We start from the raw sequence: 14,397 nt of genomic DNA on the forward strand, positions 1-14,397 counted from the left end.
GCAACTCTGCTGATTACCGCTGCGCTTCACGTTGGATGAAATATTCATGCCCCTGCCCTGCTCTCGGCGAGCACTATTGATTTCTGGTCTAAACGCTGCTATATTTAGTCTAGACAAATGGAATGTGAATCACTGCTGAATAAATTGGATGAAAGACTGGGGATCTTGCCTGCTGCCTTTTCTCAGTCCTGGGCAATTATTTATAATCAAGGGCAGTTTTTGTGAGTTGAGGGTGATTTTTCACAATTTAGTGATTAGTCTGTGAACAAACGCAGGCGGTTAGACACAATCATTTCTGTAGGGATAGTAGGTTAAGAAGTCAGATTGCCCTTTGAGGTCTGCGGTGACTGTTTCAGAGCATTGGGGGTTTTGTTCCGTATCTTTTTTTTCTTGTTTGTTTGTTTGAAGAATTTTAAGGGTTTTATGTTAATAGTTTAATAAACAATAAAGAAGAACCAAGGGTCTTTTGAATTATTTTATGTTTTTGTGTTTAAGATTCTGACCTCTGCTTATTAAGATGTCCATGAAAAACACTGAAGACTACAGTCGAACCTGCTAAAGATGAAAATGAAGTGCATGTTAGCAACATTGCTTTAGGCTGGACTCATGAAAGCTCTGCATTAATGCCCAAACTCTCACATCACTTCATGGTCTGAAGGTGTGCATGGCAGTCACTGTTTGTCAAACCATCGTTTATTTATAAATCATTTCCCATCACCATTAAACTGCTGCAGGCAGTATTGATCGTTCAAATTTCTGATCGACACATTGGAAAATAGCCGATACCAGCAAAGAAAAATTGATACCTGTCTGCACGAGCACGTGTGTCACACATGTGTGCCATACAGCTAGATTGCTGCTGCACAAATGCATGCATGCAGGTGTACCATACAGCGTGACCACTACTCATAAGCATTTACACGTGAGGCCTTGGTACTCTAAATCTACACAGAATACAAACTTAATAATTCCTAATCTGGGATCTTCAAACCTTTGTAGATATGAAACATGAGGAAGTGATGAGTATTCCTAGTAATTTTAAGAAATATTGATTTTGATGAAGGATTTTTCAGCCAGTGAAATTCACAGGAATCCCCAAGGATGACCCCAGATAAGACTCCTAGCAATAGTAGATAGGGTATCTGAACTGGCCTTCTCCAGTAATCAGGTTAGTGTCAACCCTAATTGCCATCATAGAGCCACAATCCAGGACTTGATGGAAGCAGATGCAGTGATCCACAGCCAAACACTGGGCGGAGCTCCCGAAGCTCAGTTGAAGAGAGGGAGGGGGGATCATTTGAGTAAGGGGGGTTCAAGATTGTGATTGGGAAAACCACAGAGACAGCTGACCTGAGTTAATGGGAGCTCACAGACTCTGACAGCTTTGGATCCTGCATGGGGCTGAACTTAAACCCTCTCAATGAGGGTCACAGTTAGGAGACTTGATCTGTTGGGGATCCCCTGGCAGTAGAACCAGGACTTGCCCGGGTGCATGAACTGGCTTCTCGGAGCCCATTCCCTATGGAGGGTACCTTGCTCAGCCTTGGTACAGGGGAGGGGCTTGGTCTGGCATCAACCTGTGTCTCAGACCTTGTTGACTCCCCAAGCAAGGCTTTACACCCTTTGAGGAGCGGGTATGGGATGGGATGGAGGGAGGTGGTGGCAGGGGAAGGAGAGGGAACTTGAGGTAGTATGTAAAATTTTTAAAAAATTAAATAAATAAAAAAGAAGAAATAAGGAAAGCTGAAGAAAGTGGAGTCACCCAGATTCTCACCCGGAGCACTGCCCTCATCTGTCCTCTGTGTCGATCCATGCAAAGGATTTATGGACTAGTGTGACTGACAATTCTGTGTGTGTGTGTGTGTGTGTGTGTGTGTGTGTGTGTGTACACATGCATAGTTATGACTGGATTTGTTTATCTTTTTTCCCTCAAGTCCTGAGGCTCAACATTTACAATAATGTCTAATATTTAAGGGGCTGCATAACAGTGCATGCAGTTTGCTGATCATAGTATTTTTGCCATTCTATTACTGATCCTTAAGGATTCTAATATTTTTATTCTTAGAGATTCATATGTTTTTGAGCATGTGTGTGAAAATGGGTGTGCATGCTTCTACGTTTGAAGGCATGTGCACATGCATGCACATATTTGTGGAGGGAAGACTGAGGGCAACTTTGAATGCCATTTCTCAGGATGGCAGTGTCTGTAGCAGGCCTGCAGTTCCCCAAGCACTCGGCTGGCTCCCCGGTGCTAGGACTACAGCCTGCAACACCACCTCAACTGCTTCTTTTACATGTAGATGCTGACAGTTAATTAGTGTCCTCATGCTTGTAAGGCCAGGATTGATCAACTGACCTTTGTCCCCAGCCAATGACTACATTTTTTTTTTTTGCCAAGTGGATATGACATAGTTTATTTAGGTGTTTCTTCTAGTTGGTGACTACATTATATTAATTTTAAATACAACATTAATAAAAAACAAAATCTCCAAATAACAATATAGATTTGAAGTTTTTTTTCTCCATTAGTATTGTCTCAGTATGGTTTATTTCTAGAAGTGGTAAACCTGAATAAAATTATAGAAATATTTAATATCTCATGGTTCAAATTTTGGATTGGTTTTTGTTCAATTTTATACCAACTGGAAGTACCACTTTTAATAAATAATTTAATCATGTTCTTACCTTATAAAATGGGGCATGATGCAGGAGACATAAATGCATGCTAATATATACATGGGCACATATGTGATTCTTAGTAGCTACATCATGATGTTTCATTTTACTAATGGTTTATATTATTTGTCAGTGAAGGTGATTTTTAGTTCCTGAATTGTTTTTATTTTCTAGTATGTATAGAAATCATCATTTTATCTCAAGGGTTGCTTATACATTTTTGATTGGTTAGCTAATCATTATTGGTGGACCTTTTTAATGTACAGAAAATTTCCATTAATCTGTAATGAGAAGACAAAGTCAGCAGTGTTTCCTGAAGTGCGTGCTGCATACACTGTGAGTGAGGCCCTCATGTGAGCCTTTGACTACATTGCCCTGACCACCTCTGCTTTGGTGGTGGTGGGGCTGGGGCTCGGTGCAGACAGTAGTGTTCTCAGGCTTGTGTAAGTAGGGGAACTGGAGCAAGCACTGGGTTTTAGAGAAGAGGGCGAAACTGATGTCTTGCATATTGCGGTTGACTCACTGAACCTTTTCCCTAGGCTTCTCAGAAGTTAAAGTATTTTGAATATTTTTGCAATTGAAATTTCTAGTTATTTCTGTCTGTACTGGGTGTTAGAGCTGAGGACTGGTTCACTAATTTTGAGGAGGTATAACCTCGGCTTCCAAAAAACTCATTCTCTTTCGCTTGACCTGTTTCACTTTTTTACAGAATTTTACCTGATTCCTCAGGGTGGATGTATTCCTCGGAATGTTTAGCCACCAATTCGGCATGGGATCTGACCAATTAGAGTAGATGTTAGCCATAAACAACCAACATCTGGAGAGCTTCTTGGGCTGTGGTTTTCCTACCTACAACTTTCTTTTGGTGGGGTCAGCCTGCTTCTCTACTCAAACTGTGCTAGACACTTCACATATATTATCCAATTCAATTTTATGAATTTAAATATTATCTTCAACAGTTACATTTGGGTCATCGGATCTCTTTTCCTTTAGTGGTTTGATTAAATATTTACTTGAAGTTCCCGCATACCTCTTCCTCTCTTGTTTATTTTAAGAATGAGGTTTCCACGATTTAAATGATTACTATTTGAGAACCAGTACTTAGACATTTGGCTGCTCTCACTTCTTCATGTGCGGACTTGGCCTGTTGTTATGATTAATCACCATTATCTGAATCTGGATGGAGATTTTTCCCGCTTCTTTCCTAGGTCTGCTAGGGGCGCCGATGTATTGCCTCACACTCTTAACTCGGGATAGAACTCCTCTCTGTCCCTGATTATAAAGCTTTTTATGAGTTCATGAATTGATTTGTGACAGAAGTTCCCTTTTTATATGACATCTTTCTTTCATCTTGCATTTCTTGGTCTTCAGTGGCTTGAATTTGTTAAGTGGTCCAGTCTAATAAACTTTATGAATGATTTTTGATACCTCTAGATGAATCCGTCTATTTGAAAACAGACATCTGTAGAAAGATTCAGAGCAGAATACTTATTACTGAGTGAGTTTAACTCAGGGACCTTTCACCAAAATTTATGTATAAAACATATTTTGCCTTCAGTGTAAAGGAGTGACTTATGTGTGTGCTTGTGAGTGCTGGAGAGGATACAATGTTATTTGTCTTGCTTTGTTTACAAATCGGAGTGCTAATTTCCCAATCTTTGTCTCCCCTTGTCTGTCTTCCTTCCTGTGTCTCCAGTGGATGTGAAATCAGAGGTTCCTATGGGCCTGGAGCCCATCTCACCTTTAGACCTCAGGACAGACCTCAGGATGATGATGCCCGTGGTGGATCCTGTCGTCCGTGAGAAGCAGCTGCAGCAAGAGCTGCTCCTCATCCAACAGCAGCAACAAATCCAGAAGCAGCTCCTCATCGCAGAGTTTCAGAAGCAGCACGAGAACCTGACGCGGCAGCATCAGGCGCAGCTGCAGGAGCACATCAAGGTAGCAAATGTGTCTTTGTCTCTGACCTTCTCAATCCGGGCACCTGCACCGCGGTGCGGGCCTGAGACCCGCCCACGGGAGCACAGACGGGCACGTTCACTGCGGTTAAGACGTGGATGTGTGGCTTGTAACTAGTTGGAAATTGTGGTTGTACTAGTTGGAAACGTGGGTAAGCACCGGGTAAGAGTGGCAGGGACGTCCCATGCGCGTCTGTACCCTCTGCTATGTGTTCCTTTCCCGGTGTAGCCACCACCAGAATCACAAGCCGAGGGAGTGCCAGGTTATGCTGATGAGGAACCTGGGTGCCCTGTTCATCAGGAAGGGTAAATTCATCCTGTGAACAGGAGCAGTCTGAGTCTCTTGATTGTTTTTCTTCTCAGTCTAGGTCAATACAAGTTTTTCCTTGTAGAAAAGATAATACATGGCATATGATCAAAATCAAAATAAAATCATACAATGTAAGGTCGAAGGGATTTTTATATGTAAAAGTGGAATACATATTTTAATGCTTTTATAGACTTAAGTCAGGGGAAATATGAGAAGAACTTAAACTTTTTACTGACATCTGCTGATTGTGTGTTCACTGGAATATGTCACTGTAACTTTATCTGTAGTTTGGATGTTTATTTGTTTTAATAACTGGCAAAGACATTTACCAACAGGGGTCTTGCAGGGGATGGTGGCACATAGCTCTAAACTCAAAACTTGGAAATTTTAGATCTGAGTTACCAAAGAGGCAATGTTTTTTAAATTGTAAGGAAGCACAAGGATGTTTTAAGTCAATAAAATAGATATTTGATCTGAATGTATTATTAAAAGCACAAAATATTTATAATACAATTTTATTTTTTATTCAACTCCTTCAAAGATGACTTAATGTTAATAATAAATAAAATTATGCATTTTGTCATATTTTACTGTACTGTATTCTAGGCACATAATCTCTTGTGTATCAAGTACAGATACACGAATGTGGTATTAATATAGATCATGAAGTTATAACACTAAATTATAGTGACTAAGAAGTTGGAAGTACTATGTTCTTCCCCATTTTTTTTGTTCTGCAAGATATATTATCTGCGTAAAAGGCTCTTCAATGCCTGATATAAAATATAATCTCTTTCCTTTGCTAGCGAAGTTTATTAAAGACTTTCATATGATTGCTCCATAAAATACCTTAAAAATAAGAATGAAGGATTTTGTGTGTGTGTCCCCAATGAAATCATTGTCTCATGGCTATATTTAAAATATGAGTGACCTTCACTTAGTTTGTACATTTATGTTTTAATGAAGGCCACAGCGTTCCTTCGGGTTGACCCTTGGAATGGTAATGGAGCACCGCTATCTAGAGTGCTCTCCTTGCTATCTAGAGTGCTCTCCTTGCAGGCCTGGCAACTGGGCCAGGAGGCACGGGTGTGATGCATGCTTGTCACCTTGCTCAAGAGCCAAGTAACTATATGGTTCATTTTATTTTGTATATGAGTCCTTCTCCTGGATATCAAGCCATGCTGATAAGCTGCTTGAATTGGTTTGCTTCATATTTGTTTCTTTTTCATTAATGTTTGGTGCCATTGTTATTGCTGAGGCCAAGTGTGAGTAATTTACCATTCGATCACTGAGAGCCGAAGAGCAGCAAGTAGGTGCTTGCTTCTGTGGCGCAAACAAAATGATATGGCAGGTTGATTGACATCTAGAAGAGGTTGGAAAAGTGGCTCTCAAGAGAGTCAGGATCTTGAGGTGCTTAGAAGGGAACTACAGCTTTAAGATGTTTTCCCTACATGCAGCGTTATTGTGTGAGGGGCAGAAGATATGATGGCATCCTCCTTTTAAGATTAGGAAGTTAAACGCGTCCTTACCATTTTTATTTTGTAACATTACTGTCTTATGGGTAGGTCTAAAGGTTAATGTTTATAACATTCATTTAGATTTATTTGCATGAGAAAGACTGTACCCCGAGCTTCAAGGGCATTAGCTTTTGAACTCTGACCCTTGTCACAGCCGGCACCTGTTGCTTTCTGTTCAAGTCTCCCAGTTTCTGCCTAACAGCTGAGGTAGAAAGAAACGGTGTGACTTTGCGAAGCCACGCAGAGTGTGATTAGAATGTGTTGTCTTCTCTAGATTGCCCCCAAAGCTCCCAAATCCCCGTGACTCACAGCTGGAAAGAAATGTGTTAAATTTTACTTCTTTTTAATTTTTTAGACATACCCCATTCCTATAACAGTTGTTGGATGTAAGTAATGACTATGGTAACAAATGTGTGTGCTTTTTCATATCAAGAAGGAATTATAGTTTGATTTCATTGAGGTTTTAGATAAAGTATTGAATCCATTTGACCAGTCTCGATATCGATATAGAATTGGCATTCAAACAAAACTTAAACATAACTATGGATTTCTAAGTCACACTGGTATATTTGAGAACATCCATTAAGTAGTTGCCATATAAAAACAAAGCACCAAGGTATTAAGCTGTAACCTGGAGAACAGACGGAACCACTCCTAATGATGTGCTTGGGTTAGGCTGTCACTCCTGGTGTAAAAACTCACCTTCTTGTTGCCACAAAGAAACAAAATGACGGTCCTGGGAGCTTTTAATTTTTATTCCACTATTTGTTATAAAATACAGGCTTTTAGATAACAAATATGCTAAAGGATAAATTATTCTTTAGTTGCTATTAAGCTATAACAGTAATAAATGAAACTGTATCATTCAAAACAAAAAATCCAATTTCATATGAATTATGTATATGATCTGTGAGAGGCATTATTGTCCTTCTTACTCATGATGAACTGAGGTTCCAAGTACCTTTAGTGTCCTGTCAGAACTCGTACGTGGCAATGACAGAGGCTAAGAGAGTCATTTGTTCTCCAGTGGGTACTTTTGCTTTTCTGCAGATATATGTATTTCTCCATCCAAAAGTCAATGGATATCTTCAAATACTGTAACAAATAGCCTTGTATTTGTGCTATGTGTGATCTGAAGTGAATGCAGAGGATTCAGAAAGCCACATGCCAGTACATGGGAGTTTGTGGAAGTGATTTTATTTGAATCCGTGCCTCTAATCTAGAAGCTTTCATGTGTTAGAGGTCAGTTCTGAACTTGCTGTGATCTTCTAGAGAAATATCTGGATGTGTAGATTATATCATCCTAACAATAACTCTCTCTGTGGAAGGGTACAGTCTTAGTGTCTCCTGTGTTTCTGGTAGGCGTCCCCAAATTAACTCACACTCCCATCCTATACATGGTAATTTTGTACTGCATCGCAGGGTAAGAGCTGATTGTCTATCTGTGGTGTAAGAGACTTCATGAAATAGACATCTAGGCCTTCTCTGCCTTTGTGAGTGCCTATATTTTGTAGGCACACGGGGAAAGGAACTAAGGGTTCAAGCCAACAGCATTCAAATGACCTGAGTGGATTTGGTAATAATTTTTGACAGGGATCTAGAAGAATGGAGTTATCTAAAGCCTTACTTCTTGTAACTATCAAAACCATTCCGTTTCCTGTCTTTATATTTCAGTCGTAATAAGGTGGTTGAAGCACAAGCGAAATGCTATCGAGTTCCAAACGTTGACAACGTTGCAGTGTGGGGCAGTGGGTGATGACGCTGAAGCCTAAAGGAATTGCACACTCTCATGTCTTTCTCTTCTCGCAAGTTGCAACAGGAACTTCTAGCCATAAAACAACAGCAAGAACTCCTAGAAAAGGAGCAGAAACTGGAGCAGCAGAGGCAAGAACAGGAAGTAGAGAGGCATCGCAGAGAGCAGCAGCTTCCTCCTCTCAGAGGCAAAGATAGAGGACGAGAAAGTAAGAGGCACCAGGGTAACAGAACCGTGGAAATGAGCCTGTCGAAACTGCCCTTGTCTAGCTAAAAGAATGACGTAGAGTCTGAAGAGCCCTTTGTATCAGCTCTGCAGAGCATAATGAGAAATAAACACAGCTCTGCCGAAGATGCAGGCGTGTTCTTTGGACTTTGTAAATACCATCACACTAAAGGGATGGAATGTCAGAGTCCCTGTTCGGTCATAAAGTCATGTTTACGTGTTTTCATTTCTTCCATCTTCCTGCCCAGGCAGTCATTTTTCTAAATACGGTACATACCACGCCTCTGGTCCCTTTTGTTGTTCTTAGACACAAGGCAGAACATTTGCAAAATAATGGTCCACAAGAGGGAGACAGAGCCAAATAATTGCCCTCTACCCAGTCAGTTCAAACTCAGATTGTTGCAAAGTTTAGTGTGTGGTGACTTGAGCTGAAATTATCAACTGAATTGATTTGTTTAATAATCAAATGAATTTTAAAACAATGTTGAATTTTTTAACAAGAAAATCAGGAAAGATCATTTTAATGTATTATAGTAATCTACAACACTCTCCAAGATTCCTGATTTAAAAAGACATAAAATTAAAAACTAGTGATTTATTCCTATTTATTTGCTTATTTTTGTCAGTACTGGGGATTGAACATAGAGCTTCACAAATACTAGGCAAGCATTGTACCATTTAACTGCAGCCCCAACCCTCACCATTTTTTTTTTTTTTGTAAACGTAAAGACAACTTGATGGCAGTTCTAGGAATTCTGTCCATATAGAAATGATTCACGAACTCATTGAAGGCATTTTGAAAATTTGCAATGTAAGCAACAGTTAAAACACAGGGCTCTGCCATATCCTAAAGTCTATGTAGATTTGGTTTTTTCTTTTAATAGGAAACCTCCATATGCTGTGGCCAGTGGTATTTCTTCATAACCATTATTGAGTATTCTTGAGTAGTGAGATTAAGTGACCCACAGGCGGTGTCTCTTTCCCTGTGTGTGTGTTTTAGGGGCAGTGGCAAGCACAGAGGTAAAGCAGAAGCTTCAAGAATTCCTGTTGAGTAAATCAGCAACGAAAGACACTCCAACCAATGGAAAGAATCATTCCGCGAGCCGCCATCCCAAGCTCTGGTACACGTATGTTCTGTGTTTGGCTGTTTTCATCCTGAGGGTAGAGAGCGTGAGGGAGCGTGGGTTCTATCTTTGGCTGACCTGGGCAGAAATCCTGAGCTTACCACTTTGGGGGCTTGTGTGGCTGCTAATGAGTGCCTGGAAATCTCTAAGGGTCAGCCTGGCTCTCCAAAAAAAAAAAAAAAAAGGTCCCGAGAAAAGGTCCGAGGAAGAAAATGTATCTTTCGAAAGATATAGGTGCAGTCAGGGCTCAGTTGACTTTAGTATCTGTCACTGGGCAGGCAGGGAGTGCATTGTCTTCCTTACTGAATGAGTCACTGGGGGTACCCAGGGATGGTTTTGAATCCTCAGGTAGCTCCTCTGATATTTGTGCAAAATTTGTGAATGTTTAGGAGATTTGGGCTTATCTTTGTTTCACGTGGATTAATATAAATTGGAAACCAGAGCTATTTTGAGAAATTCAGGTGATTTTTGGTCTTTTCAAAAGGAAGATGGAAAGGGGGAGGGGAAGGAGGAAGATAAATAAACATAAGACTTTAGTGACTCCTTTGGCCCCGCCCACTCTACCTCACTTCTTTCAGCCCCGAGAAATAACAGTTTGGCTTCTGAGAGACAAACAAACTGACAGTAAGATGCATGTGCTATGGAAGCTTTCATGGGACCATGTTTCCCCAATCCAGCAGAGGTAGTACATAAAATACAGTTCTTTTCTCTATGAGATAGGAACATTTTTCCCAAAATCCCATCAAAGATTAGATATAAGAATCACATTTGTGGGGGCTGGAGAGATAGCTCGGTGGTTAAGAGCATTGCCTGCCCTTCAGAAGGTCCTGAGTTCAGTTCCCAGCAACCACATGGTGGCTCACAACCATCTGTTATGAGATCTGGTGCCCTTTCCTGGCCTGCCGGCATACATGCAGACAGAAAACAGAGAATACTGTATACATAATAAATAAATAGATTATAAAAAAAATCACATTGGCTAATAGGTGAGTAGATCTTGGATTCATTTCTCTCATAAATGTGTTTGCTGAATGGCCTTAAGGCTTTATGTGACATATTTTTCAATCCGTCGCATCAAGGACAGGAAGTATATACTAATTATTTTATAGAATTTGGAAGCATCCCGAGAGTTTTGCAGAACAGTTACTGTATTTCAAAGTCTGTTTATAGGTATGGACCCTCCTGTTTTCCCAAAACGGAGGTAACAGGCAGATTCCAAAATATCTTAGACATCTGAACAATTGTGTCCCACGTGTGTATCGGTTGACCCAAGAAACCAGCCAGTATCAGAAAACAATCTGAAAGAAATATAGTTTTGTTATTTTAAGTCATCTACATAGGAAATGACTGATTCATAATGCTTTCAACGTTAGCACATTTCAGGGAAAAAAAGCCCATAATTTTCTAATGAGAAACAACTCCTAGGAAATCAGTTATCAGCTGGAAATGCTGCAGCCGGCCCCTTGAGTGTACCTGACATGGCCCACATGTCAGTAGTGAGCTTTCCTTGTTTATATGTAATATAATTCCAGTTAACCATAAATCGTTAATCTGAGGAGTTAGCTGTGTGGCTCTGGGAATTTTCCTTGAATTCTCAAAGAATCAGTTTCCGTCTCTGTAAAAAGGGCATAATAACACGTGTTGATGCTTTTTTGCCAGTTAGAAGTATGTGAAATGACCGTACATGAGTTAAGTGTTGAGAATGTATTTCTCAGATAAGGACTTGTGGTGGACTAGTCAGTGTGCCCTGTGCCCTGTGCCCTGGGCGTTCTCTCCGTTGTATGATAATTGGGATTTTCGTGCACACTGTGTAGTTTGAGTTCAGTGTTGCAAATTCTTCAGTAGCACAAATTCATTTAAAAAAATAATGCATTTTAAGTTAGTTTTCTGTTGAAGAGGAATGTGCTTTCTTTTTTTCAGTAATTTATTTTTACTTTATGTGTGTTGGTGCTTTGCTTCCGTGTTTGTCTGATCTTGGAGTTCCAGACAGTTGTGAGCTACCATGTGGTTGCTGGGAATTGAACCCAGGTCCTCTGAAAGAACAATCAGTGCTCTTAACCGCTGAGCCCTCTCTCCAGAATGTGCTTTCTAATTCACACGTTAAGATGGCCTGTAGGACTCAGGCCCCTGAGGCTCCGGGCACTGTCGTCTCTTCGGTACAAAGGCTGTCCTTGTGCACATGGCTATGCCATTTGGCAATAACGAGGAATTTGGATGTGTTCACTTCCACCATGGTGACTCCTAAGGATCAGAATGGTAGCTGTTTTTGTTTGTTAGTTTTTGTAGTTTTTTAAAAGTATAGCAATCTAAGTTCATCTATCAAAGTGAAATTTCCCATGTGGTTGAACGACCAAACACAAGGTGTTCGCTACTAAGAATCCTGCCCTCGCTGTTCTATGTTTTGCTACAGTGAACTTGGATACACGAGGCTGTGGTTTGTAGACGCTAGGGAGGTGCCGCTGAGGCACGTGGACAGCGCATGCACAGCTGAGGCATGTGGCCTAGCACACGCAGCAGAGTCACAAGGACAGCGCATGCAGCTGACTCCTCCTGACTCGCACGCCCTGGAATCCCGCATCCGGTATAAACCCTCTTTGTTTATTGTAGGGCCGCTCACCACACCTCACTGGATCAAAGCTCTCCACCTCTGAGTGGGACGTCTCCATCCTACAAGTACACGTTACCAGGAGCCCAAGACGCCAAGGACGATTTCCCCCTGAGAAAAACTGGTAAGCTGGCACAGCGAGGACAACGCTTACTTTTTCACAGCGCACCTTCCTTTTGTTCTTTTCACTTTTTGATAGAAATGAAAGAATATGACGTCTAATCTGTACACCCGTCACTCACAGCTTCTCGAACCAAATGTGTCCACACGCACATGCACACCTGAGCTCCTGTACATTTTCAGAGAAACACAGATGCGAGACTCCCTTTTCCTTATTGCCACTCGAGTCCATTCATTAGATAATTAACGTGTCTTTGTAAGATTGAAAAGTATATCTGATTTCAATTAGTAATCAGTTTTAGAATAAAGGAAACTAGGGATGTCGACCCCAGAAAAGTGTGACGTTTGTTTGTTTTAAGGGCCCTATACTGCCCTTCTTTTCTTTAACCATTTGCTTTAGCATGTCTAGTCAGTATATTCTGTCCAACACATTTTTTTTTAATTTTACTATTTCAAATATTGATGTGGTGGGCATCAGTTCAGTCAATGCTTTCTTCTGAGAAAGTTTGCTCCCTAGGGTTCTCCAGACTCCTGACCTAAGTAAAAAATGTATTCTTATTAATTTCATGTATAAGGATACAAAACACACAACCACACTCATAGGAACATGCAGTAAGACTTGTTTGGAGGAGTGTCATCGTGGAGTTTTGTTTAGGATTTAATGGACAGTATCATTTCTAAATCATGTCCATTTCTTTTCCCATCTTCTGTTCTCCTTGAATGTCACTGACAAGTGATATTTAATGTGCATATATGCTCTTCCCACTATAATCAATATATTTAAATAATAGATAAGATTTGTGTATGGTATGTTCTAAAGCTTTCAGTGTTAAAGACTGCAGCTTTTCAAAAGATTTAAAATATTCCACAGCTTCCAAACTGGCATTCATAGATAGTTGAAGCTATTGTATTTTACTCAGGACTTATTGAGGGACTATATCTCTGTAATTTGTGTATAAAATCCACATAGTGGTGATTTCAAATAATTACATTCATTTTCCCAAGCAATTTGGAGTAATTAAAATGGATGTAGATTGTACAAACACATGCTAGAGCTAATTTCTGTCAGATAATTTACCTATGACATAATGAAGATTTAAGAATAAAATCAATTGTGGATAAGAATCTATTACCCCTCATCCACTTTATATAGTCCCAGACGTAGGGAAAGAGTGCTTAAGCTTCCCAGGGCAATCAGTGCCTTTTTATTTTTATAGGCCGGGGATTTTTTGTGTCTCTAGGATATTAGATATAGTAGAACACTTCAGTAGAATCCAATGTAAAGGGAGGACTAGCTGAGCTTCATGTATTGCATACGAATTTTATGTTGCTGCCCACATAGTGCATTATCTTTCTTGTGTGTAAAGGTCTCTCGGACAAAAGGAGGGAAGAAGACAGTGAGGCTTTCTGTATTTGGAAACCTGGGGATTTAGTTTGTGAAAATTGATTCATAGAGGGTGTGGCACTAACAGCATTAATATTTGGTGACATGTGTGGGAGCTATTGACGAAATTCTATCGACATTCCCATAATCAGGGAAGACACTGTCGTGAAGTAGCCCAAGAAATGATGAGAAAGAACAAGGAGTCTGTTTGTGACAGAAGGCTCCTAACAAGTGATGTATGTATTCAAAGACCTGCCCTCTGAGCATGTGGCCTGCTCTGTCCTCTTATTGATGAGACGGCACAATGACTTAGCTGAAGTGCCCTTCAGAGAATGGGCATCTGGGCCCCCAAGCATCCACAAATAAAATCTGTTTTTTAAACTAATCATCATTAAAAGTTGGTAGTCTAGATCCTTCTGTTTCCATGAGAACAGCTTAGTTTCCCTGTGAGAAGAATGCATGATGAGGTGTTAATTCTCAATGAAATTCCCGATCCACAGCACACACATGCTCAGCGTGTATGTTACGTCCCTGGATCTGAATCTGGGCACATGTGAGACGCTCTTTGTGACGTATCACACATGAGAACACCCATGGCCTGTCTTATGGTATATTTTCTGTAGCTGCCCAATATTTGAAATGTGTCATTTTTCTGCTGAAAATCTGATATTTATGAAGTATCAGGCTGCTGATCTGCAAAAACCACATGTTTTCAAACATCATAGCAT

The 14,397-nt window shown here is 40.4% G+C and overlaps 1 protein-coding gene across 8 annotated transcripts in view; it reads left to right on the top strand.

The window, feature by feature from the left end:
• Hdac9 (histone deacetylase 9) overlaps nucleotides 1-14,397 on the top strand; it is a 524,755-nt gene that overhangs the window by 452,742 nt on the left and 57,616 nt on the right. For 2 of the 8 annotated variants that reach the window (XM_048415426.3, XM_085697746.2), the window contains exons 4-7: nucleotides 4,373-4,614; nucleotides 8,269-8,419; nucleotides 9,437-9,557; nucleotides 12,168-12,289. In XM_048415426.3, coding sequence (XP_048271383.3) covers nucleotides 4,373-4,614; nucleotides 8,269-8,419; nucleotides 9,437-9,557; nucleotides 12,168-12,289 — 636 coding nt within the window. Of the gene's footprint in view, nucleotides 1-4,372; nucleotides 4,615-8,268; nucleotides 8,420-9,436; nucleotides 9,564-12,167; nucleotides 12,290-14,397 lie in introns of all 8 variants that reach the window. The other 6 variants (XM_085697749.2, XM_085697747.2, XM_048415425.3 and 3 more) reach the window with 3 other exon arrangements.

The sequence above is a fragment of the Myodes glareolus genome, chromosome 11 (assembly GCF_982192425.1).
Source record: "Myodes glareolus chromosome 11, mMyoGla1.1, whole genome shotgun sequence".
Taxonomy (NCBI): Eukaryota; Metazoa; Chordata; class Mammalia; order Rodentia; family Cricetidae; genus Myodes; species Myodes glareolus.